Here is a 26734-nt window from a genome sequence, read left to right as displayed (position 1 = left end):
CATTGATTAATCTTCTGTTGTTGTTTTATAACAATCGATATGCTTCAATTGGATCATTAAATGAGAGATAAATTTTTTTTATTACATACATCGATAAAGCTGATTTTCGTGATTGCAACCATGTTTTTTTCTAACTCAGGAAACGTGAAAATAATATTAAAATTTAAAATAAAGAAATATGTTGACAGTTTGGATTTGACACTATCAGAAGCATTTGACATATCGAATTTCACGACAAATGATGCCCTGTCAGAAAAAATTGATGCATGTTTTCCCGGTTTTCCCGCAGGGTTATTTTTATTTATTTTTATTAAACACCATCCAATGCGCATATACTTTTTTCATTTTTAGGTGTTGTCTTGATAGGCCAGATGTAAACAACCGAAGTATTCCTATGTATGGTTGCCAAGTTTACATAAGATTTATTTTTAAAAACAAATAAAAAACGTTTTTACGTATTACAACGAAATTTTTTTTGAATTAATGTTATATTATGTATATTGGACCTAAAATTTGTCGAATGGAACTGAAAACTATATATATATATATATATATATATATATATATATATATATATATATATATATATATATATATATATATATATATATATATATATATATATATATATATATATATATATATATATATATATATATATATATATATATATATATATATATATATATATATATATATATATATATATATATATATATATATATATATATATATATATATATATATATATATATATATATATATATATATATATATATATATATATATATATATATATATATATATATATATATAGCTTAATGACTCAATTGATACCACCGTAACCCTTGCTCGAATAGAAATAAAACCTGAAATTGTACATTTTCCATTCCGTGATGATGGTGCAAACTGCGACGAAAACCACCGCACGTGTAAGCAATGAGCAGAGTTTATCGGAATATACCGAAAAGTGTTGATGCCACTCCCAGCTAGCTCATCCTCGAAACGCTCCGGTTTTGAATGAAGCGCAATCCCCTCCATTACAGCTTCGTCGAATAGTCCCGAATTTGGAACCCACCTCCTTCTACTATCAACGGACAGGCCCGTTTTACGGTGAAGCCTCGCCCTACTGATGCAGCTACCAGCGGATTGTCGTTAGCCAGTATAGCATCTGGTAATTCCCATTCACAGCAAACGAACTCGTCACTCTCGTGTCCAAAGTGCAAGACGCGAGCAGAACATTTTCAGTCTGCTGCGACTCTACAGTTACCAAATATGGGTCTTACACCTATCAAGATTGCCAACTGGAACACTTCTTCATAGAGAAACAAGCACATCGAGCTGAAGCTGGAAGTGATCATTTACATAACAGGCTTTAAAACCTCGACCTATCCAGAGCTAGTGGAAATCGACATGACGCTTGAATCCATAAACCGAGCTATCGTTGCTGTCCGAAACATGACGGTACCAAGGAAAGAATTCCAGCTTTTTTTTAATTCCGAACCGTCAGAGCTGAGAAAACTTCGATAAATCCCTCCTTACTCCAAACTTTTCGGCTGCTGGTGAAAGTTCTTCAGACATAAAACCGAAACGTGTCCCTTTGCTGGTATTTTATAGGCATGTAGACGATGGGACTCTTATGATAACATCAGCCGGAAAGGTTAATGCGCTGGAATAGCAGTTTGCGTGTTCTCATAATTTGGGGCTTGTCATAGTTAGTCCACACAAGAAAGTTAATTGACTTTATACAACTTCACGGAAACATTAAGACCAAAGATGTCATTAATGACATCTTTGATTGAAGGACCCAGGGATGTTGTGCACCTCAGAGCAAATAAAGAGAAAAAAACAAACGTTCTTTGCACTTTTCATGCGAACCACTGCTCTTCTCTTTCACAATAAACCTCTTCACTCCGATGCGTGTTACTCCCACACGTGTATTCTACTCCATGGCTGCACGCCACAAAGAGTAGAAATAAAGAGGCTCTTTAGTGTGTATCTTGGTCTCACGTGCACGTAAGTAGAGAAGGCAACCAAAAAACATTTTTAAAACGTTTTTCCGATCAAACTTTATCTGAATTGTAGTTTGATTCGTCTTCTTACCTGCTGTCCAGTGAGGAAAGGCACAACAAAGCGGCTCTTCAAGGTGACTCTTTGAACGAAATTTTGCAGCTCTTGGTGCACAGATCTTATTCTTTTTCGTTTTTAAGTGTCTCTTTGTGCGGTCGTTCTGCACATCGCAGTGTTTTTGTGCTGCTCTATTTTCAATCGGTGTATTTCGCTCTATGTGGCTCATTGTGTGAGCAAATAACAAGCCTGGAAGGACCTCAAAGTATTTCGACGGACGGCTCGCATTTAGCGAAATGCTGTTTGTGTACAATAGTCAGCATTTACCGTAGTTGAGCCAGTGCCGCTTCCATGACAGGGGTGAGGGCCGTTGTTGTTATTGGTTGATTAGAGAAGTTAATTTTCGCTTCCAATGGTATCACAAATATAAGGATGATTCCGCGGTGTTATCCGAAAGCCAGATCGAATAGTACGTAAAAATGTGAAGCTGAAAACTGCATCCGAAAGCGTTTCAATTTCCTTGATGACGTTATTTGTGGTGAACAGTTTGTTTTGGTTTATTGTATGAAGCTCCCTAACTAAATTTTGTAATGTACAAACCACTATTCATCGAATAGCATCGTTCATCGTTTTCAAACTTCTCAACTGTCCGGTGATCTCGATAGAGTTTGTACTTGGAGATTCTCGTTGATTGAGCTCTGTTCTATAGACAACCGTGCTAAATTTGCCCCTTGAAGAAACTCGCCATGACAACCGAAGCAAAGTGTATAGTTGGAAATGAACTTCTGCTCAGAGTTAAAATAATCGAAGCTCTTTTTTGACGGCTAAAAATGAACCTGACGCGACTCGCGGTGAATAGAAAAAAATATTCATTCAAATAAACATCCTTATTTATTCTGTTGAATATCGTACAATATATTCATTTCACTAATTATCTAGGAAAATGTTTTCAAATGCTGGTAAAGCATATGAAACAACAATCATCAACGCTTACATTGTGCCAGGGTTTACTTTGATGCGTTTGATTCGTTGCTGCACGGTCGCTTCGTGTAATAATCGGAGACGAATGAAAATCAGCATGGATGAATGGGCGGTTTGTTCGTTTGACGTTTTCAGCTTCGTAACTGAATATTGAAAATGAATGCGGCTGAATATGATCTATTTTCATTCAATGAATTTGAATATTTTTAACTCTGCTTCTGTTAGTTCCGTTGCACAACAGCACACGCTGCATGGAAAATCCATAAGAATCAATCATCTCAAGATGAACGCTTGCAAATTCCACACTGCATTTTAGCTTCAAATTTGAAAGTTCACTCTGCGTACACAATAAAAAATTATTATAAACAAAAGGCTGTCTACTGTTACGACGTACGCGTGCGTTTAAAGTGGTTATTGCTGGACATGAGTTAAAGCTGCTAGCGGATCCAGAGGGAAGGTCCGGACCACTACGAAAATTTTAAAGTTGTAGAGCAATTTTAAATTGGTTTAAATTTTATATTTGTTTCAAGCTAAAAAATTATTTCCCACCAAGTTTGATCACCAAAACTGATTTTCATTAAATGAGGTTTTTACGTATAACGTACAATGTTCATTTCAAAATCGAAACCTCAGACCCCTCCCAAAATTTTTCTTTGGATGCCTCCCTGGTTAAAACACATCCGCTTCACTCGACGTTGCGGAGTCAAATTATTACCCTTCACTATGATATGTTTATACCCGTAGTTGGTAAATTGATTACCTTCACACTTAAAATCAATTACCTACCAGTAGGTAATTGTAATCTGCTGTCCTTATTTCGCTACCGAAAAACAAGGGAGAGGAAATGTTTTTTTTACTCAAAATTAATGGGATGAAGTTTAGTCGGCTTTGGGGAATATTTCATTATTTTTGGGTAAAATCGGCTTCTCTCTGTTTCGTTTTTCATTGGAAGTAGGATCACTGAGAACTGACATACAAGCAAAGTTTTCAACTTGTGTAAGAAATAAAACTGTCGCTTTGAATTGACAACATCGAGTAGCAACTTGCCACTGGTCGGCGCTTCGATCGGCCAGTAATCGCTGTACGGAACTTGTGTGCAAACTTGGACGCAATGGTGATCCACGCATGCGAACCTGTATGCGATGGTGATTTTTAACGTATTTTCATTTAAATGTTTACACAGGTTTTTCGGGAAAGTTTGGTTTAGCTTATATGTCTGTTCTCTGTAGTAGGATGGACAGATTTTAGATTACCTACTGCTAGGTAATGCAAGTTCTCCATGTAGTACGCAGCTCACCTGTGTTCTATTCCCAACCCCGTATAAAGAGTTAGAGATTTTTCTGAAAGAGGAGGCGGAGTTTAAAACCTCTATAATCGGGCGAATCACCATTCGGTTAAAGTCCCCAATAAACAAAATTTAAAATTACCACTTTAACCGTTGTCTTCCGTTTCAATTCCACTATGATGAACAAAATGCAAAATTGCACTTTTCTGTTACAGATACGTATTTCGGCTACGACTTGCAGCCTTCTTCAGTGTATTGTAGAAGGCTGCAAGTCGTAGCCGAAATACGTATCTGTAACAGAAAAGTGCAATTTTGCATTTTGTTCATCATTGTGGAATTAAAACGGAGGACAACGGTTAAAGTGTTTAATATAGCGCATTGCGCACATAATAAGTGCGACTAAAAGTGCGGAAACGCTTATAAAACTGCGCTTCTCCATTGAATTGTCTTGGTGTCTATTACGCACTTATGTTTTATCCAACGAGGAATAAGTGCGCCTCATACATGAAAACGATTCAATGTAAAAGCGCACTTTTATAAGAAAAATCGCACTTTTATGGAGTCCAGTTTTAAATGCCATAAATAATATAACATTCCACTAAGTCGCTCAAAACAGTGCTTTTGTTAAAGTGTACAAATTACCTCTATAATCGAATTCATGAGTGCTGATTCAAATAGTCCTTAGTAACAAAAGTAAAAAAAACTGAGTTATTTGAAGCACAGCATGTGATTATAACATATCTTTCAAAGTAGAACTGGAACTGAAACATTCACATCCAAAGCAGAGCGTTTTGTTTTATAATTTCGAACAGTTTTGTTTTAAAATTTGGAACTGTTAGAGCATGTTCAGGAGTGTTTCAGTTTTAGATTTATAATTTGGCAGTTCTATAATATAAAACTGAAAATTTTAAATCTGGAATTCTCTGTCCCCAGCAGCAGTTTTAGCGGGTGTTCTATTCAGTTTAAAATTCATGTCTCGCTATGTCTTCAGCGTTACTGCATTAAAATTAATTTTTCTTTAGTGTATCGGTTCTAAGTGTCTGTGCTGAAAACTTTTCATGAATTTAAAACACAGTTCTAAACGTGTTTTAAAATAAGCAACAAATAGAACGGCGTCGTATAACAGTTTTAAATTTTGAAACAAAACTGTTCGAAACAATAAAACGAAACGCTCTGCTGGGGATGTGAATGTTTCAGTTCCAGTTCCACTTTGAAACTTCTATATAAAATAAAACGCTCCTGAACATGCCCTTAGAGCACCGACGCCGTTCTATTTGTTGGTGATTTTAAAACACGTTTAGAACTGTGTTTTAAATACTTGCAAAGTTTTCAGCACAGACACTTAGACCCGATAGGCTGGGGAAAAATAAATTTGAATGCAGTAACGCTGAAGGCATGACGAGACATTAATTTTAAATTGAATAGAACATCCGCTAAAACTGCTGATGGGGAGAGCAAGTTCTAGTTTTAAAATTTTCAGTTTTATATTATAGAACTGTCAAAATTATGAATCTAGAACTGAAACACTCCTGAACATGCTCTTAGCAGAATAAGCTAGTCAAAATCAGAGTTTTTCGATATATCCTGAAACAATATTGAAAAATTTTATGATGACGCCGTAAAAATCGAAAGAGAAAGCAAACAAAGGGAGGCACTCATTTGCTTGTACCATTTGATATGTTTGTCGAGAACTCATTATATCCTGTATTTATCAAAATAACAAGCATTATACAAAAAGTCGCAACATTTTCATGATCATATTTAAAAATTTTGCGCTTGAGACATTTTACATTGAAAGGATATATGCACGAAATATTCAAAACTTCTGCATCTGTTCATAGCAAACGACGCAAGATTCATTTCATTCTATGTTTTTCCCACTGCACATAGGTACCTAGTAGAAACGTCCTAAGCATCAAAATAAAAGAAATTATTTTCTTCTATTCATGCGACCTTTTTTCGCAGTTCAATTTGGAAAGTAAAAGCAATATAATTATGTCCAAAGGCCTCATTCATTCCAATGTAGCATGTCATTTATTGATTTTAACCACTTCGAGCTAATGGTCGGTTAATATAAACTAAAGTTTCCCGCAATTTTTTCTTCAAAACTTCTTTTAAATTCAGTGCAATTATTTGCCATAGCAATAGAGAACATTCGCAGTCCGGTGCCCATTTCTTTGAAAACCTTGAAGAAATTCAATATTCAGTGTAAGTGCTACATTTGATGAAAAAAGCCTTATGTGCAGCGTCGTATGATTATTATGCCCGGAAAAAGACCTATGTGAAAGGTCCTATAATTTTCAAAAGGACGCACTACTAAAGTACTTAAAAACTACATAAAACATTTCATGTATTAAGTATTATTTACCCAAAGAGCATAGTCCTTGGACTCTATTGGCATAATTATTCCCTCAACTCCCATACATGTTCTCAAACAAGGATTTGTTTTAGGTCCATGAAACTTTTCTCAGTTTGAGCCGAATGTCACTTAGGACCTTTTGAATAAGTACTCTTGAAATAATAAAAAAATAAAATTTAATCTTTAAACCAGCCTAGTCGTTTTTTCGCTTACTGGGTTCCGCGGTGTTACAGAACTCCATCTGGTCACCCTATGTGTCCCTTCTTTTTTGGGGAGAGACATCTGGAGAGATAAACGTCCCGCAGTGTGAGGGTTGAAAGCTCTCTCTTGTCCATCATCGCATCGCATTAAACTTTCGTGAAGAAAATCCAGAGCTGCCATATAATTTTTATTGGACAGATTTTAAGCGCAGAAGAATTTTTAAAAATACAACACAGATTGTTATAGAATATTTTGTTTCTAATAAATGAAACACCTGAACGATCAAAAATTACCGAAATTCTTTTCTTTACTGCATCTGACACACATATATTTTTCCAAAAGAATCCATTACCTACCAGTAGGTAATTTAAATTTGCTGTCCTTATTTCACTGTTGGGGGAGGGAATGATTTTTTTACCCAAAATTAATGGGATGAAGTTTAGTCGACTTTGGGGAATATCTCATTATTTTTAGGTAAATTTGGACTCCTTCTCATTCGTTTTTCGTTGGGGGATGTAGGATGCACAGATTGAAGATTACCTACTGATATCGGTAATGAATGTTTTCTGTGATAGATTTTCGGTTAAATTACCTGGCAGCTCTGGTCTGCTCTGTCACTTAAAAAGTCAAAACATCAAGAGACGAGAAATTAAACGTAAACAAACGATTCAGCTGAGAAGGTGTTAATTTTAGGCTTCTTCAGTGCATATCAAATCATTTCTTCTACCAAGCTCGTAAAATGTTGGGCTTACAAGCCTACGCCAGCGGAAGCAGTAGCAACAGCAGCAGCAGCAGTGGCAACGATAGCAGTGACGATTCCGAGCAAGAGGTTTCCAACCAACCACGTAAGACACCCGAAAGTAGCAAAGCAAAAGCTGCTCCGAAGGAGGAAGAACTAGCACACCTCAAACCTCCGGTCGATAGTTCCCTATCCGTTGCAAAATCTATGCAGATTTGTGCCGCGCCGCTAGTGGTTCCGACGGTAAGTGTCGAAATTTAACATTCTCAACGTTTGAAAGGTTAACTTTGGCTACTTTTTTTTTCTCAACAGGGTCAAGTGGAGGTATCACGAGTCGTTGCTCCCACGGTAAAAGAACTGGTCTATAATCCACGCTATGAGGAACTGTTTGCTCCCGTTGCCGGACCGGCCAATCCCTTTCTGACGGAACAGATGAAAGCTCACAAGAACATGTTGACCGGGTTTGTGGAAAGTGCACACATCAGTGACTTTCAGTTCGAGAACCAACGCAAAACTTTTCACAGTTATGGATATGCTTTGGATCCATCGGTTGACGCAAATAGTGGTGGAGTAGTGGAAGGTGGCGATGAAGGACCAAGCTACGTAGGTCATTTACAGGCTGCCTACGATACGGAGGGTAAAACCGTGTTCGAGTCTTCTAAGGCGAATCGCAACGGAGATAAACGGAAGCGACTGAAAAATGATAAACCTGAAGATGTTGAGGGTTTTCTTGGACCGTGGGGTAAGTTTGAAGACGAGCAAACAGTGGCACGACCGAGTGAACAGGAACGAGCCGAACTGGAGGAAATGATGGCGAAAAAGCAGCGCCGAAATCGTGTCACCGAGGACAAACCGATCGAGGAAAAGTCAGTGCTGCACATCAAGGACTCGGTCGACTACCAAGGCCGCTCGTTTCTGCATCCTCCGCATGACGTGGGAGTCAATCTGCGGAAGGGAGGTGCACCGGATCGATGCTTTCTACCGAAGGCTCACATTCACACCTGGACCGGGCACACTAAGGGAATTTCTGCGATCCGGTGGTTTCCCAAATCTGCGCATCTTTTACTGTCCTGCAGTATGGATGCTCGTGTTAAGCTGTGGGAGGTTTACAACGAAAGGCGTTGCGTGCGTACCTATTCCGGGCACCGACAGGCCGTTCGGGATGTCAGCTTTAATAACCGAGGAGATCGGTTTGTGTCGGCTGGCTACGATCGGTATCTGAAGCTGTGGGATACCGAAACGGGAGATGTGATTTCGCGGTTCAGCTCCCGGAAGATTCCGTTCTGTGTGAAGTTTCACCCGGATTACAACAAGCAGCATCTGTTCGTGGCGGGAACGTCCGACAAGAAGATTATTTGTGTAAGTTTAATGTTTAATGGAGAGGTGAAGGACTGTTACTGATAGTTTTTTTTTTATTACAGTGGGACACTCGAAGCGGTGACATCGTCCAGGAGTATGATCGGCACTTGGGTGCGGTTAACACAATTACTTTTGTGGATGAAAATCGTCGTTTCGTGACCACGTCCGACGACAAAAGTATGCGCGTCTGGGAGTGGGACATCCCGGTCGATATGAAGTACATCGCAGATCCGACAATGCATTCGATGCCGGCTGTTACGTTGTCGCCGAATGGGAAGTGGTTGGCTTGTCAGAGCTTGGACAATAAGATCGTGATTTTCTCGGCCATCAATCGGTTCAAAATGAATCGGAAAAAATCCTTCACCGGCCACATGGTGTCCGGGTATGCGTGTAATTTGGATTTTTCACCGGATATGAGGTAAGATACGGTTTTTTTTTCTTTCTATTTTCGGTACTGACCAGTTCTTTTACTTTACAGCTATCTGGTATCCGGGGATGGTGACGGAAAATGCTACATTTGGGACTGGAAGACTACGAAGCTGTACAAAAAATGGCAAGCACACGACAACGTCTGCATAGCTGCCCTATGGCACCCACACGAATCCAGCAAACTGGCGACGGCTGGTTGGGATGGATCCATTAAGTATTGGGATTAGAGGGGGCGGGTACGAATATCTGTTTTAAAACGGAAACAAATAAAAAATAAAAATGTTAAAACCCAAAAAATCTATTAATTCAATTTCCACGAGGCGTGTTTTTCTGGATAAAAATATGTTTATTTGCTAATCTCTGTTACATTTTTTGTCGTACCATAAGTATTCTTCCTACTCTTCTATGCTTATTGATGTAGATATTGTTCAAGGTTTAGTGAAACTGTTGATTTTTCTAAGACCACTACTTGTGTTTGCTGTTGTCACCACAAGCGCATTTTTTCGCTAATTTATTAATTAAACTCTAGCTAGCGTTATTGGATTGGGGGCATTTTTGCTCGCAAGAACATCTAACAGTTTGAAATGGCTGGAATCTGAGACAAACTGTAACGGTTTGAATTTCTCTCGAACAAAAAAAATCATTCAGCCCCAGCTGGATTACGGACCGTGCCTTAGGTGAGTACTGTCAGACGTAATAAAAGTAAATCTGTAACATCTAAACACGTATAGGAGTACTGTTTAAAAACACACATCGATTCAAAACTCTTCAGTGTTTGAAGAAAAGGATATGCGTGTTCGTTTCCGTTACTGTCCTACTTGGAATCCTCCCGTCGTAATCGTACAAGACACTCATAAAGGAATGAATAAAAACATCAAGTCTACCCGTTTCATGGCCAATCACCCTGTTCCTTCACTAGTCCGTATGTATACCACAATCTTCCGCCAGCTCTCTAGTCGCTATCATAATCATGTCCCTTGCTACAGTTGGAATTCAGCGGTCGACGACTATCCTCATCCGAGCCGTAGACCACCTCCTCGTCCGAATCGTTGATCATCGAGAAGGCTGGATTGTCTTTAGTTATGGTGGCTTCTGAAAAAGACAAGATAATTATTCTAATTGTGATTCTAAATAGGATCTAAACTTCTTCGAACCATGCAGTGGTCGTCCATTCGGTGAGTACACGTACGCCATTGTGTACAGGTAAAAATTGAGCAGTCCATAGAATCCCATAAACTGGGCGGAGCTTTTGTAGGTGGTGTTCAGTTGAGCCACGAAGTTATCCTCCAGGATGCCGAATCCAAAGCGGCACATGGTCACGGCCAGGGTTATGGCGAGCACGAACAGCATCAGTAGGGTGAGGAATTTGAGGCGCATATCTTGAAAATGTAAAGAAGTACGGATCGATAATTAATAGCAATGAGAAAGATTGAAAAAGTTATGAAGGTTGTTTCTAACCAGACTCACCGAAGAATGGCATTGATCTCAGTTCGCTGTACGCCCGCAGGATTAGCAGTACAAGGTAAAGCAGATACATCGCACTCGAGATGTAGAAGAATGTTTTGAATCCCTAGATGTAGGCAGAAGGAGAAAGACAAAATTGTTATTAAACGAGGTGTATGGAAATATATAAAGAATCATATGACGAGTTGGATAATATGAATGAGTTTTTTTTTGAATAATTTGGAGATAGAATAATTTTCAACCAGCTTGGCAGGAGGTCTAACAATAACCAAACGTATATTTCACATTATTTTCTTTTTTTCCTATTATGGAAACTTGTCACTTCGAACACTATTCAGGTTATCCGTTGCCCTTCATAAGATTGTGTTTTAGTATGCGAATTTAGTTCAGTCAACATTAGCATCTATTACATACGCACTATTTGAACACTCTTTTCGTTAAGTTTTGTCACACACTTGCTTGATTTTAGCGCCAAGCAACAAATTTGCTGCAAGCAGAGCAGCTGTCAACCGTCCCTCCGTTCAGACTGAAAATTTTCTTCGTAGTGAAGTGAATCGACACAACAGGTCGATCAAAATATCGCCTCCTGGAAAACGTGTTCCGTGAGTGTTTCACCCGGCAACAAAAAAACCGACTGTCGCACCGGATGAACCTTTTGGTTCCACAGAGAAAGAACGATACTTTCGGATCAAAAGTGGCAAGCAACAAAATTTCGCTCTATTCATGGCCACGTCTTTCCCAGACTCGACCAGAGTGTGGAGCACGCGGAACCATTCGCACTACCCGAAGGAAGCGTGCGCGCCACAAAACACGGAGTAGATCAGCAAAAATATTGTGGCGTGATGAGTACACACGTGGGCGAGATCAATTCCCCTTGTTGACGTCTATCATTTTCAGCAGGAGAGAAAATATCTGCCTCGAAGGAGCCAACGGATTTGCGCTAAACGACGGCAGTGCACGAAATAAACGACTCAGGGTTCCAGGGAAAGTTACCCACTAGAAGACGGTTACAACAGAACAGATGGTTAGGCGAGTCGTAACGCTGCAAACAAGCCTCTGCAGAGGTAAATTGCTAACTAACTCGATGCAAGCGTGATGACTAATGACGCTGCTTTAAGGTCTGGAAACTGATTCTTATTCCGAAAACTGAATCTTTATATCGGAAGCTGATTCTTGTTCGGGACAGGATAACATCTGGGAGGCGCGACGCCCTGACCCGGTCGACGTTCCTGAGCACTAGGGAGAAAATTTGGCGGTTGGGAAGCATACGGGGTCAACGGCGAGCGACTGGAACTACTCACGACGAAAGTGTGGCGGGATGCGCTGAACCCGAGGGCATAATTAGTGCGAGTGTAAGGAAGAGATAGCTTATTAGACCTAGTAAGTAGCGTTCAGGAAGGAGAAAAGGAAGAGAAAGCGGAGCGGGGTGGAACATGACAGGGATGTAAGAGTGAGAAGGAAAATGTGGCGGAGGAAGTTTCAACAGTTGTGGATTGTATCGATTTCCAGATTTGGGTAAGCCTTCTTACAGGTTACTTGTTCTTGGGTCCTACGTGCATATTACACGTACATCATCTATTGCTGCAAACCAGCGAATGCGGGCTCTGCTGAAATTGATAATCCCAAGTCTCTGGTGGATGGTCTTTCTTCCGACATTCGCGTTCCATACCCAGCCCATCGTAATTCATCAAAAAAAAATTCAACCCTCCGATGTCAGCTGACCGAACATTTTCGATTTATCTGAGAATTTACATCTCCGTTCTATGACGAAAGTGGTGGCAAAAATAAAGCAACTAACTAGATTCACTCCATCTGCTCCGATACCGGCATCAAGCCTCAATGGTGTGCTCTAATTTGACAGATACTGAAATTCCGGACAAACCGTGGCTAACCGAACACAGGCAGGCTCGTTGTGGCTTCATCGCACCTCTTTCTTTTGCTCACAAGTTTTCTGCAGTAACTTGACCCACGGAAGTCCGTTTAGATCCACTACGTACTTGAGCTACTTAGCTTCGAACTCAAATCTGATTTTCCCGACGGTAAATTTACGCAAGCCATTTAGCTTCCGTTCCGTCAATCATTTGGCTCCAAGCTTTGTCATGATCTGCTCGGATATTCCACGGCGTTGAAACTGTTCCACTCCGACTGAGAGCAGAATTGGATATAGCCTACTTCGCGGCAACCGGTATGGTGTATTTATTCGAACTGTCAGTGCTGGTTACTAGTTCGTTGATCTCTTCTTCATTTCCTCTTACGCTCCACTAGTATCTGCGTTTGGTGTCAAGCCCAAAGTTAACGTACAGTGATTTCAGTACGACTCGGAAAAGTCTCTCGCTAACTGCACTGGCCTTTTCACACGAGCACATTCGGGCATTCGGTCTAGTGCAACGACAACGAAGATTTCGATAGACCCCAGAAAGGGTAAGTAACATTACACATAATACGCACAAAACTGAAAATTACATTTGCACCGTTTCAGGATTTTGTTTTGTAATTTTCTACTGAAATCTTAACTTGGGAACTTTCCTTCTTGGACGACGCGATAGCTGGACCCTTGTTGCCGCACCGAGTGTTTGCTGTTTTGATGCGATCATGCTTGACACGGCCATTCTGCAACAATATTCGATTCAGCCAACGACCATTCACTCCCTTTTTTGCGCTTGGCCTTTTTCGCTCCAACTAACCAATCACTAGTTAGCCGTGCCCGTCGTTTGTTGCTCGGTTCGCCGGATTACCTGTAGCCTACAGGCAATCTGGGTGGTAGCAGCCGAGACTGCGTTCCACTTCTCCACCGATTGACACATCCACTGAATAAGGTTATCAGGGGTTGTGTCCCAGCCACAGACGTCAAGCATTGCTCTTCTTTCGACGTCGAACCGAGGACATACGAACAGTATGTGTTCGGCAGTTTCGTCTACACTTGGGCAGTTCCACATGGGGTCTTCCCACCCAGCTCGATATGCTAGGTATCAGCCGGTGGGTCCACCTACCTTTCGAGGAGTTGTCCCACTCACGCTGCCATCTGGCGACCGAGATCAATCCGCTGAATAAGGGTATCAGGGGTTGTGTCCCAGCCACAGACGTCAAGCATTGCTCTTCTTTCGACGTCGAACCGAGGACATACGAACAGTATGTGTTCGGCAGTTTCGTCTACACTTGGGCAGTTCCACATGGGGTCTTCCCATCCAGCTCGATATGCTAGGTATCAGCCGGTGGGTCCACCTACCTTTCGAGGAGTTGTCCCACTCACGCTGCCATCTGGCGACCGAGATCACCCTGGTGCACTCGCGGGCTCCTCTATTCCCACGTAGCTCGAAACACTCCTCACCTTCCCGAATGACCAGCCCTACTGGCATCATGCTCGCTATCACGCAGGATGCATCGTGTGATACCGTGCGGTAGGCAGATATTACTCTGGGTTTCTGTAGGTAACTGGTTACCCTCAGTGCCCTTGACCATGACGGGCCGCCGTACCTGAGGATAGATACGGCAACGCCTGCCAGTAACCTACGTCTACTGGCGCACACCTTTGAGCTGTTGGACATCATCCTCGATAGAGCCGCAACAGCAGTCGACGCTCTCTTGCATGTACAGTCGACGTGGCTGCCGAAGGTCAGCTTGTCGTCTATAATGACTTCGAGAGACTTCAGACTCCGCTGTGAAGTGATCGCGACTTCTCCCACATAGATAACTGCATGTTGTGCCGACTTGCGGTTGTTGACGATAACTACCTCCGTCTTATGCTGAGCGAGCTCCAGGCCTCTCGCACTCATCCATTCCTCCACCGTGCTAATCGCGTGTTCTGCGGTTAGTTCTACCTCAGGAATTGACTCTCCGTAGACCTCCAAGGTTACGTCGTCGGCAAAGCCGACGATCTTGACCCCAGGAGGGAACTTCAGTCTCAGAACCCCGTCATACATGAGGTTCCATAGCACCGGGCCTAGGATCGAGCCCTGCGGGACTCCGGCGGTAATCGGAACCCTTTTCTGACCGGCATCGGTCTCGTATATCAGTACGCGGTTTTGGAAGTAACTTTCCAGGATCCGGTACAGACCCACCGGTAAGCTAAGCCGGTGTAACGAGAGCGCGATGGCATCCCAGCTTGCGCTGTTAAATGCGTTCTTCACGTCAAGTGTCACTAACGCACAGTATCGAATACCTCGCCTTTTTCGTTGGATCGCTATCTCGGCAGTATTTATCACTGAGTTGAGAGCGTCCACTGTGGACTTACCCTTCCGAAAGCCAAACTGGTTGCTTGACAGATCGTCCGTACCTTCCGCGTACGGGGTGAGCCTGTTGAGGATGATCCTCTCAAGCAGTTTGCCAGTCGTGTCTATCAGACAGATTGGTCTGTACGCCGATGGATCGCCTGGCGGCTTCCCGGGCTTCGGCAACAGCACCAATTTCTGCCTTTTCCATCTATCGGGGACGCGGCACTCGTCAAGGCATCTCTGCATAGCTAGCCTGAACATGTTCGGGTTCGCTATGATCGCTGCCTTTAGAGCGTTGTTTGGAACTCCATCCGGCCCTGGAGCTTTGTTCATTGCTAGGGATTTAGCCACTGCGAGTAGTTCGTCATTCGTAGTAGTGCGGGTGGCCAGGGGCTTGTGGCTCGGGACGGCAAGAGTACTTCGATAATCGTTGCCAACCGGTCCGGAGACCGTTCTGGGGGTGAGGAGCCCCCTTTGGTCTTGGCCATCACAATCCTGTAGGCGTCACCCCACGGATTCGCGTTGGCACTCTCACACAGGTTGTCGAAACATGCTCTCTTGCCGCTTTTAATGGCCTTGTTAAGGGCCAATTTCGCAGTTCGAAACACTTCACGGCGGTTCTCTCTTGCATCCTCGGTGCGAGCTCTTTGCATCCTACGTCTAGCTTTGAGGCAGGCTGATCGTAGGGCTGCAATCTTGGCACTCCACCAATATACCAGGCGTCTGCCATTTCTTGGCAGGGTTTTCCTCGGCATGGTGGTGTCGCACGCGCGTGATAGGACAGCTACCAGCACATCCTCGCCTTGACTGTAGCTATTGGCCTCTAGTCCCAGGGCCGCGGTGATAACTTCGCTGTCGAAGTGATTGGTCTTCCACCCGCGTACCTGGCAGGGATCACCCGCCCTCGGATGCTGCACATCGTAGTTGATCCTAAAGCGTATTGCTAGGTGATCACTATGGATGTAGCCCTCGTCTACTCTCCAGTCCATGTTTGGAATCAAACCCGGGCTTACAAACGTTACGTCAATCCTTGACTCGACCCCATTCCTACGGAATGTGCTTGTGGAACCATCATTGACTAGCACTGCATCGAGTTTCGCAAGCGCCTCCAGTTGCGCTTGGCCCCGGCTATTTGTACAGCGGCTGCCCCACTCAACTGCCCAAGCGGTAAAATCTCCCGCTATGACGAACGGCTTCCGACCCACTAGGTCGGACGAGAGCCGACGAGCATCTGGTTGAACTGTTCTATAGGCCACCTCGGTGGGGCATTGCAGCTATAATAGAACACACCATTGATCTTGGCAATCGCGACATCCTCCGCAGAGGAGTGTACTACTTCTTGGACCGGGAACCGTCCCGTTGTACAAATTGCCGCCATCCTAGACCCGTCCACCACCCAATTGCCGCTATCGGCAGGGGCGTTGTACGGGTCGGATAGGTGGGCAATATCTGTCCTCGACTCCGAGGCCGACTGCCACAGCAGCAGATGCACAGTGGTTAAGATTCAGCTGTGTTACTTGCACGGTTTCTTCTTACTGGCCTCACCGAAGGGACAAGAAAGTCCACCCATAACATGGTTACGGTCTTGCTTCTTACTGGCGCAGATAAGGCATTTTGGTACCCTTTCACATTTCTGCGCCTTGTGTCTCTCCTCACAACAGTGACGACACAACTTACTTCTGTGTGGACCCTTGCAGTCGTAGGACTTATGACCGGACTCTAGGCACCGATAGCATCTGTCCAGTGAAGGCGGTTGGGGTATGCTTACTGGGCATACTGACCAGCCGATCTTCAGCATCCCTCTCTCGATGACCTTTTTGGCTTCCGCAACCGGCTACCTGTGTGCCAAAGAGTCCCTCTCTTAGGCGTACAGAGATACGCTCAATCTGCTGCGCCACACTGCTCCATGACGGCAGAGACGACGTTGTCTGCGTTCGTAACCTCATCCAGTTGCTTGCACTGGAAGGTCACTTCCGCACCCAGCGACCTCACCTGAGCACCGTCACTCAAGACCTCTTGGGCCAACTTCTTGTACGCCGCCCCACTAGTTAGCGCACCTCGTTTCAGCACCAAGATCATTTCGCCGGTCTTGGTACGTCTAACGCTGCGCACATGCTGTCCTAGAACCGAGAAGCTTTCAGCCGGCCGCATCGATTTGAGGACGTCGGCATACTTGTCCTTGTCGGTTTTCACCAACAGGGCCTCTCCTCTATCCTTGACCTTCTTTGCGGGTCGAGGTGCGTTCGAATTGCGCTTAACCCTGCTGACCAGCGGCCAGGGATTTTGTGGCGATGGCACCGGTTGGCTGGTACCCACTTGTTGTCCGACACTTTGCGCCCGGTTGGTGCCTTTCGCCTTCTTGGGCCGAGAAGTCACTTTCTCGGGTCGACACCCTTCAGGATCCTTGCACACCGTTCTGCACCGTTCAAACGACGTTTGGCCTTTGTGGTTGCGCGTCGTTTGGCGTTGCTTCGCGCACCTTCGCCTGGTGACTGCCTGGGCCGCTTCGGGTTAAGCGCAGTCTTGCCCTCCTTGGCCGTCCAGGCGAAATCAGTCGCCTCTTGGGCCATAGTAGTTCACTTCGGTTCACTGGATCGTACACTACCTTGAAATTCGATGGTAGGAAGGACGACCACTTTGTTTTTAATATGAAGAGATGGCTTTTTGGTCACGGTTTTTTATACGACAATATCTATATTTCGTCTAATACCATAGGAAACTACCTTGAAAGTCACAAACAATCCGCAGGTCGTGTAGTGAATCGGAGCTTTCCTCATAGGGAGCTGTCCCATTATCAGATTGCGAATCCTAGAACAAGCGCATTCGTTTCTGCTGCAGGTTTGCAGTACCCAGAAAACCATCCGTAGCTGTTCAGGCTGCCGATGCTGGTTGCTCGCAAGGAACAAGGGAAGAAAGTGAAACGGAAGCCTTCTCGAAAGAAATACAAGGGCGATGCACTGATCGCCGAAGCGAACGATTCGACGTCCTACGCCACTCTTCTCAAGAAAGTGAGAGAGGACCCAGAGCTGAAGTAACTGGGAGAGAACGTTGTGAAAACGAGGCACACTCAGAAAATTGAGATGATCTTCGAGCTGAAGAAGGATCCTTCCGTCAACAGCTCGACCTACCGCGAGCTCATTGCTAAATCCTTGAGCAGCGAAGCGAACGTGAGAGCTCTGTCGCAGGAAGCCGCAGTTGAATGCAAGGGTCTAGACGAGATAGCGACCGTAGAAGAACTAAATGGTGCACTGATCGAGTAGTGCAAACTAGATGTACCGGCGACCATCCGGATTTGGAAATCAACAAAAACTAACGGAGACCGGCGAGATAAGTCGGATGATCGGTGCGCTCGCTGAGAGTCACCTTGCGAGTTACCAAGCAGATGGTGCGATGCTTCAGGTGCTTGAACCTCAGACATCAGACAGGGCCCGATCTGGTCTGGTCTGTACTGTGTAGAAAGTGCGAAAGAAAGGAGCACGTTGCTAGAGACTGCCCGAAGCAACCAAGGTGCATGATCTGCAAACCGGAGGACGGAAACGACCACACGACGAGCTGCTTCAAATGTCCTACATACAAAAAGACGAGCGCAGGACAACAATGATGGAGATAACCCAGCTTAATCTCAATCATTGCGACATTGCACAGTAAGTGTGGTGGCAGTCAACAACAGAAACGAAGTGTGACGTTGCAATTATTTCAGAGCCGTATCGTGTTCCTCCCAATAATGGTAACTGGGTGGTGGATAGCACATACTAAGGTTTTGTGATCACCAGAATCAACGGCGTATTCGCTGTACTATCGGATCCTGGACGCACTAACCGACTCGTTAGTCGGACGAACGCCGGTTGTTATAAGAGGAGATGTTAATGTTTTAGCCGTGAGGTGAGATAACAGGCTGACCAACGCAAGAGATTACAGCTGGAAGCCCTGGCGAAGCTGGATGTAAGGCTGTGTAACGAGGGTTCCGCTAGCACATTCCATAAAGACGGCCGGGAATCCATCATCGACGAAACATTCTGTAGTCCGTCGCTGATGGATAACATGAAATGGCGAGTTAGTGAGCAGTACACATATATCGACCACCAGGCGATCCACTACATCACAGGTCGACGGAATTGTACTGTAACGCGGAGAGTGGGGACTGGCGAGCAGAAGTGGAAAGTAAAGGACTTCAACAAGGACCTTTTCGTGGAAGCACTTCGTGTTGACAGTCTCACTCCAATTACGAATGCCGATGAGCTGTCGCCTGCCTAAAAGTCAGAAGACGCGTTCAAAGAGCAAGATCTGAGGCAGTCAGAGAAGAGTGTAAGGTGACATTCCGGGCGGCTCCACCTGCTACAAGGAACTGTGCAGAGAAGTAGATGCTAATCCATGGGACAACGCTTACCGTACCGTGATGGCCAAGATCATGGGTCCAACGACGCCAGTTGAAATGTGTGCTGACAAATTGAAAATATCGTGAAGGGTCCACGACCCAACTGCAATGGCCGCCTACACCGTACGTTGATGCAGACGGTGGAAATGCTGGTGACTATCGAGTCTCCAACGACGAATTCCTTATAGTGGCAAAAGGGCTGAAAGCGAAGAAAACTCCCGGACCGGACGACATCCCTTGCGTGGCACTGAAGACCGCGATCCTGGCGTTTCCGGACATGTTCAGAATAGTTTTGTAGAAATGCCTGGACGAAAGCTACTTCCCGGACAGGTGGATCATCTAGAAGCTGGTGTTGCTGCCAAAACTAGGGCAGCTACCAGGAGATCCAGCATCGTATCAGTCTATATGCCTTCTGGATACTCTAGGTAAACTTCTACAAAGGGTCATCCTCAACAGGCTGACGAACTACGCTGAAAGTGTGAACGGACTATCGCAGAGGCAGTTCGGATTCCGGAAAGGGATCTCAATGATGGACGCCATCCGCACAGTCATCGCGAGCGCGAAGAAGGAATCGAAGTAAAGTAGAAGGGATTACAATCGACATGAAGAACTCCAGTTGGGAGGCTATCGTCATAGCGCTGCGCAGTATTGGTCTACGAGACGAACATGGCCAGAGGTCGGTTAGGATCACGGCGGAGTACCTTGGGCTCCATACTCGGCCCAACACTTTAGAATATCAAATAACACTTAACACTGGAACTGCCCAGGGGAGTCGAGATCGTCGGCTTTGCAGTTGTCCTGACGATGACCGGCGAGGCACTGGAGAAAGTGGGGATGTTGACGCCAGAGATGATAGACATCATTGAAACCTGCATGGTTGATGTAAGTTAGAATACGCGGGTTGTGCTGGTCAGCAACTGTAAAACATCTAGTGTGTTGTGATCAGCGTCGGTGGACACCTTAGTTTTGCACCTGGGTATGTCGACGACCGTGTAAATTTCAACAGCCCTGTCGATTATTTATGTGAGAAGGCAGCGAGGACAACTAACACATTGGCAAGGATTATGCCGAACATGGGAGGAGCAAGATACAGCAAAAGACGTCTCCTAGCGGGTGTCTCATGATCAATACCAAGGTATGGCGTACCTGCCTGGAATGCTGTGTGGAAATTGAAGCGGAACCGGGTAAAGCTGACGAGCATTTTTGCTTCAAACGATACAATCCATCGCTTCTCTGTCCTACAAGTACTGTTTGTGTATCCAGTAGAACTCGACGAACAGACGCCCGAAAGCTTCGCAAAAGTTAAAGTGTAGCCCAAGAGCTTGCGAAGTTACCAACCAACTGACCCTTTAGACTGACTACGTGATTCGCAGCGCCTGCTGTAGCCAATTTTTCAACTCATTTCCAGTAATACAAGAATAACCGAGTCCCCGTAGCATTTGAAATGCAAAGTATTTCGACTTGATTTCAACATGCATAGCAAGATCAACATTTTACCGATATGAAGCACATATAACCCGAAGCAGACATAACATAGCCATGGTTCGGAATTACATCTTATGTTTTGTCCCAGATCCAGCCGAAAATTCTACCCCTGTACTTACATTATAGTTCCCGGTATCAACAAAGTGGCTATAGGTAGGATCCTTCATCTCGTTGCACTTCTCCCAGGTCGCCAGAACTACCGCACACAGCCAGATCGGCAAGATGACTATCAACTTGGGGACGTAGAACGTCAGTAGCTTACGTTCGTTCTGTCGTAGCCCGTGGTAGATGCAAAGCCAGAATAGTAATAGCGCACAGAGGAACGTTGCCTGCAGAATAGCGTCGATCATTCCCGGAAGCCAACTATTCACCAGGAAGATCAGCGGGAAGATTGGATCTATTGAATGGAAAAAATCTCTATGAATACGTTGATGATAAAAAGTAACAGTTTACTTACTGTTGTAAAGTAACAGCAGTGGCAACAGAATCGACATCCACCGCTGCTCGATTGACCAATCGTAGATCGGGTACTTGCGCAGCGTGTGAGCGAACCAGCAGGTCACGATGAACGTAAACAGTAGGAAGATGAATCGGAACCAGATTTCGATCTGCGTAAATGCCGGATTGTACGTCTTGAAGTAGAACTGCACGCTGTTAATGTTGTACCGGTGATGGACATTTTCCAATCCGTAAAATCGCACCGTAATGATGTAATGAGCATAATCTAGGAATCCCAGATGCAGAACAATAAACTCTTCGCACGAATTTCGCGAGCAGCTAAGATGCCGTGTTCTATTTTTCCCATGTTCTAACCGCAGAATCGTCGTCGGTTTGTGCTCCATCGTAAGCCCATCGATCCCAACGCTAACGTGAAAACTTTTGTCGAAAATCTCATCGTCTGTGTTGTCCGTTTCGATGTTCGAAATCAGCCACAGCTGCTGAGAGTAAGTCGTCATCAGCGGAGTACGCATAATGAACGGTCCACTGGCCAGATAATCCCCACCCGCCGCACCGGATGTATTCGGCATCAGTGAGCTTCCGGTGACCATAGTGGTTAGCGTGATGGGTGGACCGGCCAGCCCAATAAAAATGCCAAGCCCGAAACAGGCAAAGAACGCCAGAAACACCACCACGAACTCCCGCTTGTTCATCGAGTACAGTCGCATATGGACGGATCGTTCGCAGCGGTCGTGATGATAGGCTGGTGCAATATACTTGTTAAACTCGCTGAACAAATCACTGAACTGCGAGAGGCTGTTTTTCAGCCGCAGGAACATCCCACCCGGAGTCACGTACGCGTAACCCAGCTCGGAGGTGTCCTGCTGGGGCGGTTTGCCTGCCATTTGCACTGAGGAGTTTGGTACACTTTTTCACTTAACGTTCACGACCGTCCCTCGCCGGAGGCCATCTTTTTCCGTAGCAGTGTGATGGAAGCAATGGAAACTATCGAATGTTTAGCGAGTTCCGCATATGTTTCCCTTTCGATTCGATGCCAGCAGTAAAGAAATAGTGATGATGTCTACTTCACCGTTAGCTTTATTTCGCAGTATTTTTCCTCTGAACCAACAATTGTTAGCTTTGTTTTCTACGATGCTTTATCTGCTTGTCAAAACAAGATTTTCCACAGCAAGAAAATCGCTGTGCATTTTCCAGAGTTGTGTTTGATAAGGGGAAACGGTTTCAGTGCGCAAACGCGCACGTGCCATTCATCCTAGCTGCGAGTGTTGGAGCGCCCAGTCACATGGTGGACCATTCGCACGTAAATAACGGATAGGCGTAAAGCGACTGTGTATGATATATAATCGCGTTTATATGTAGTTCCAACCCTCACCTGTCCGTGGTAGCTAGGGGGAAATGGTTAAAGACGAGCACTTCAAGCGTGAATTATAATGTTTACTATTATATTAAATTTATTACAATCTCCACAAACTCCATCATTCTGGGATAATAGATGGGGGTTATGTCGATTTCTTTTAACTTTTGCTTGATTCGAGAAAATACTTGCTATTCGTTTGGAACCTCCTAGTCGTACACCATACATTTGATAACAGTCAAAACATTTTCGATTACACTTACTTGTGGCACGTTCAGAGGACACAAATGATATTTTTTCAGCCAATCCTTCATCATAATCCGTCACATCAACACCTTCGGCTGAATTTGCTAGCATATTTTGCGTCGTTTCTTCAATGTTGCTAGTTCCAGTTTACACATAATTTGTGGTGCAAAAAGGTAAAGTACGATTAATTATCCAAGATGATGGGTTTTCCATTTGCAAAATATTTACGGTGAAGTGTACAGCAACAAAGTGGTACTTTTTCGAGTTATTTCGCTGCCTATTTGGGTACTCATTTGCATTACGTTATTTTTCTTCGAAATACAGTGGACAGTTGTGCTTGAAATACCAAATTTTCGTACCAATTTGTGTGTGTTGATTGGTCAACCTTGTTTTTGGAACTTGACAGCGCATTTTTCAATGTTCTGATACTTATTTTTGGTGGACGACCGCAGCTTTTTGTAATAATAACAATGCTTCCAAACGATGAAAATAGTTGCACGCGAGATTGGCTTGCCGTTGATTACTTTAAAATAATGGTACTGAGTCGTCTAAACAGGTTGACGACAGAATTACGCAAATTCAGCTTGTACGAGATTTTGTTTGTAAACAACTGCGCACACAGAACTGACATCCAAGTAGAGTTTTCAATGTGTGTAAGAAATAAAACTGACATTTTTAAATTCCAACTGCAAGAGGTAACTTACCAATAGCCGGCGCTGCGATCGACCTGTAATCGCTATAGGGGCTTCGCGGGTAAACTTAGATACAATGGTGAACCTGTATGCGATGGTGATTTTCAACGTATTTTCATTTAAATGTCTGCACATGCTTTTCGGGGGAGTTTATTCTAGCTTATATGTCTGTTCTCTGTGATTTAAGATTAACAGTACAGTAGGAGTAAGTACAGTTAAGTGTGACAAGTGACATTCGCTATCCAGAAAGGGATCATTCCAGCGCTAACACAGACTGCCTCCGATGAGATAGTTCTGTACGTGTTGGCGACTCGCATGTCCATGAGCCTGAACGCATTGCTTCATTAGATTTCTGTGGGCAATAAACACAGGACCTCCGTGCCTCAATATCGACAATGATACAATACATGACTTATTCAGATGATAAACTCACTCTTCTTGTTTACGACGAACGCGAGATTCGTTCGGAAGCGGTTCGAACGAGTAGTAGTAGTAGAAGTTTTTGGATCATCATTGTAAACCTGTCCGGAAATGCCTGGATTACCTCTCTCAAAGCGATATTGGGTGATCCATCCGGTCCAGGCTCTTTTTTCTCTTCCAAACCTTCCGTCACTGTTTTGAGTGTTTCTTATCGTTGAAGAATTGTATCGCTTCAATGTTATCCCGCTTTACCCCACCTTACTGTATAACTGACTATATCGTGGGATCGTGCTCCAGGAAGAACCTTTAACGATAATCTGGAAGGAAAGTTTGATTTGAATGTTTCGTGTTGTAAGTTTGGTGATGTTTTTCGATGTCCAAAAAAATATTGGTTTGACCAGATGTGTCAGAGCTCGCATTGTCACGGTGAGGAATGATTCGTCGATTGTGTTTTGTTTCTCTTATTTAACCGAGCATGTTGTTGCCAGCCTCAGAGGGGCGCTGAAATCATGACCGGCTTTTTAATTTTTGTGAGGATAAATCATGAAATTAGTCAAGATAATGTGCCATTTCCAAGTGAACTCAACTAAGCCGTGTGGTGTCCGGCGGGCTGAAATCTTTTTGCACTATTTCAGCTAAGAATAGAACCTCTGGGAGCTGCTCCCATGTCGTAAGAGGCGACTAAAACATGCTAGGAGTTCCTAGGTCGAGGTATTGCTCTGTACCGAAGACTTAACCTGGACGGACCTTAAGGTTTTCCATATTACCCTCTTTCCATTCTGTATTTAGTGATTGTGTACCAACGTTTTAAGTTTTTTCTGGCGGTTGTATATTAGCCGTAAAGGACGAAATCTAATTCTACACTAAGTAAGTAAGTAACTAAGTAACTTCCAAAGCTTTGGTTTAAAAACCGTTTTTAAAAAAAAAGGAAACTTTCATGTAGGAAATTTATTGAATTGGCCTAAGATGGAGCTGTCGAATTGCACAAAAAGTTTTTTATGTTGCAAACGATCTGTAGATGTGTTAAATTAGGCCTGACACTAGCTTTATGATAATTTTGCTTTCCTAAACAGTGATAAAAATCTCAACATTCCAGAACTTCACTTTGTCATATAATGTAGGGCCATCGGAAGCTAAAACTTCGTAAAATCGCACTCCTGGTCCTTTTTTTCAAAATCATCCAGCGCATAACTCTACGTCACTCGTTCGAATTTGCACCGCTCATATGGTAGTCGGTATTTGCTAGTATTGCTGTTCTCCCATCCATTCTTCTTTTGGATCACCGAGGGATCCCCTGTCGTAGAGTTTATTATATTTGTTACGCATAATAAACATGTCATTTGCAATTTAACCCAATTATGGGAACGTGTCTGATAGGGAGAGTGGAGATACCAACTGGTCCTTAACATTTCGCCGTGAATTTTTTCACATTCATTTGAGATATCTTTTATACATTTGTACGCTTTCTTTGTCCTGCAAACTTTGAAAATGATTATTGAAGTGTTAATAAGAAGCATTACTCCCGATGGCCGGCTGTTCGGGGTTCCAATTGTTCGTTTCGAATAGGGACCTTTAGGGGTGTGCGGATTAAGGCATATTCTGATGCAGAATAGTACCGTGAGTTAATATCTCAGTCCTTTTTCAATTTTTTGGCCCGAAACTATTAGAAAAAACCTTTTTTAGTTTGTTTCCTTTTAGGACAATAACACATCCAAACCCATGCGACTTGCACGACTCTATAGGTTGCCTTATCAGATCTACCATAGTTTGCAGATGAAACTTGGGATGGCAGGCTGCTAGCGGATTGCAAAAGTACCAGATCATGCTGCGTGGGGTGCTGTCCCGGTTAACAATGAGGCGAACGAGATATTTGCAGATACGTCATTTAGTAGGATAACTGTCAGTTTGTTGGTTGAATTTAATTTGGTTTTCTAAATTTAAAAATCAGAAAAGAATAATTAAGGTTTAAGAATGATATAAGTGTACTTGTAAGGACACCCGCTATCAATACATATGAAAAACTGACACAATTTTTTCAAATTAAAGATACCTATTCTCGGAAATTCATATTGTCTATAGATGAATAGGCCTCTTTCATATTCCACGCGGTTTTATCCTTTCATTACGCCCCACAGAAGAATAATTTTTAAAATGCCTATTTGAATGGATTCATATTTCTACTGGAGGTCGCACACCTGAAAACTTTGATCTAAAATGAAAGGACAAAGCGCGTAGGTACTTAACTAAATCACAATATCTACCTCCCACCTACCTACTAACACCAATCCTATCCTGTGACACTTATGGATGATGCAGTGAATTCCTCGGTCATAATAGTCACAAGTCACAAGAGCTAACATTCCTTCCCATCCAAAAATGGACCGGCATGGGCGTGGCCATCTACGTTATTGATCATACTATAATCTTAGTCTATTTAGGTTGCACGTTGAGTATGACGAACTACTCCCAAGTATCATACAATTGGTTCAATATGCAATTTCAACAGGCTTTGATCAATCACGGGAAACTCACGGGCAGTCAAGTAAGCTAAGCTAAGCTAAGCATTTCCAAGTGAACTGAACACTGAAAAAAAGAGAATGTAAACACC

The 26734-nt window shown here is 43.6% G+C and overlaps 2 protein-coding genes across 2 annotated transcripts; one reads left to right on the top strand and one right to left on the bottom strand.

Annotated features, from left to right (window-relative positions):
- The first annotated feature begins 7527 nt into the window (after nucleotides 1-7527).
- LOC131682500 (pre-mRNA-processing factor 17) lies at nucleotides 7528-9700 on the top strand. The gene is made up of 4 exons (XM_058964018.1): nucleotides 7528-7875; nucleotides 7945-8991; nucleotides 9054-9409; nucleotides 9470-9700. Exons 1-4 carry the CDS (start codon nucleotides 7633-7635, stop codon nucleotides 9645-9647), a joined length of 1824 nt encoding a protein of 607 aa, XP_058820001.1. The 5' UTR covers nucleotides 7528-7632; the 3' UTR covers nucleotides 9648-9700.
- A 25-nt stretch (nucleotides 9701-9725) lies between these two features.
- On the bottom strand, nucleotides 9726-22627 carry LOC131682493 (transmembrane protein 181). Its single transcript, XM_058964007.1, has 5 exons — nucleotides 21413-22627; nucleotides 21075-21352; nucleotides 10888-10990; nucleotides 10575-10799; nucleotides 9726-10512 (listed from the first exon to the last, which is right to left on the bottom strand). The coding sequence occupies exons 1-5, from the start codon at nucleotides 22296-22298 to the stop codon at nucleotides 10373-10375; spliced, it is 1632 nt and encodes a 543-aa protein (XP_058819990.1). The 5' UTR covers nucleotides 22299-22627; the 3' UTR covers nucleotides 9726-10372.
- Between the last annotated feature and the right edge of the window lie 4107 nt (nucleotides 22628-26734).

This window comes from Topomyia yanbarensis, chromosome 1 (assembly GCF_030247195.1).
Source record: "Topomyia yanbarensis strain Yona2022 chromosome 1, ASM3024719v1, whole genome shotgun sequence".
In the NCBI taxonomy this organism is placed as follows: Eukaryota; Metazoa; Arthropoda; class Insecta; order Diptera; family Culicidae; genus Topomyia; species Topomyia yanbarensis.
The sequence above is the reverse complement of the archived record's forward strand: the minus strand, read 5'-3'. Positions and strand labels throughout refer to the sequence as shown.

Excerpts from the sequence above, each read along its gene's own strand:
- LOC131682500 (XM_058964018.1), top strand. The coding sequence starts at position 7,633 with ATGTTGGGCTTACAAGCCTACGCCAGCGGAAGCAGTAGCAACAGCAGC. Across the intron at positions 7,876-7,944 it reads CGCCGCTAGTGGTTCCGACG|GGTCAAGTGGAGGTATCACG; the intron begins GTAAGTGTCGAA and ends TTTTCTCAACAG. Across the intron at positions 8,992-9,053 it reads CCGACAAGAAGATTATTTGT|TGGGACACTCGAAGCGGTGA; the intron begins GTAAGTTTAATG and ends TTTTTATTACAG.
- LOC131682493 (XM_058964007.1), bottom strand. The coding sequence starts at position 22,298 with ATGGCAGGCAAACCGCCCCAGCAGGACACCTCCGAGCTGGGTTACGCG. Across the intron at positions 21,353-21,412 it reads ACTGCTGTTACTTTACAACA|ATCCAATCTTCCCGCTGATC; the intron begins GTAAGTAAACTG and ends TCCATTCAATAG. Across the intron at positions 10,991-21,074 it reads TTGATACCGGGAACTATAAT|GGATTCAAAACATTCTTCTA; the intron begins GTAAGTACAGGG and ends GCCTACATCTAG.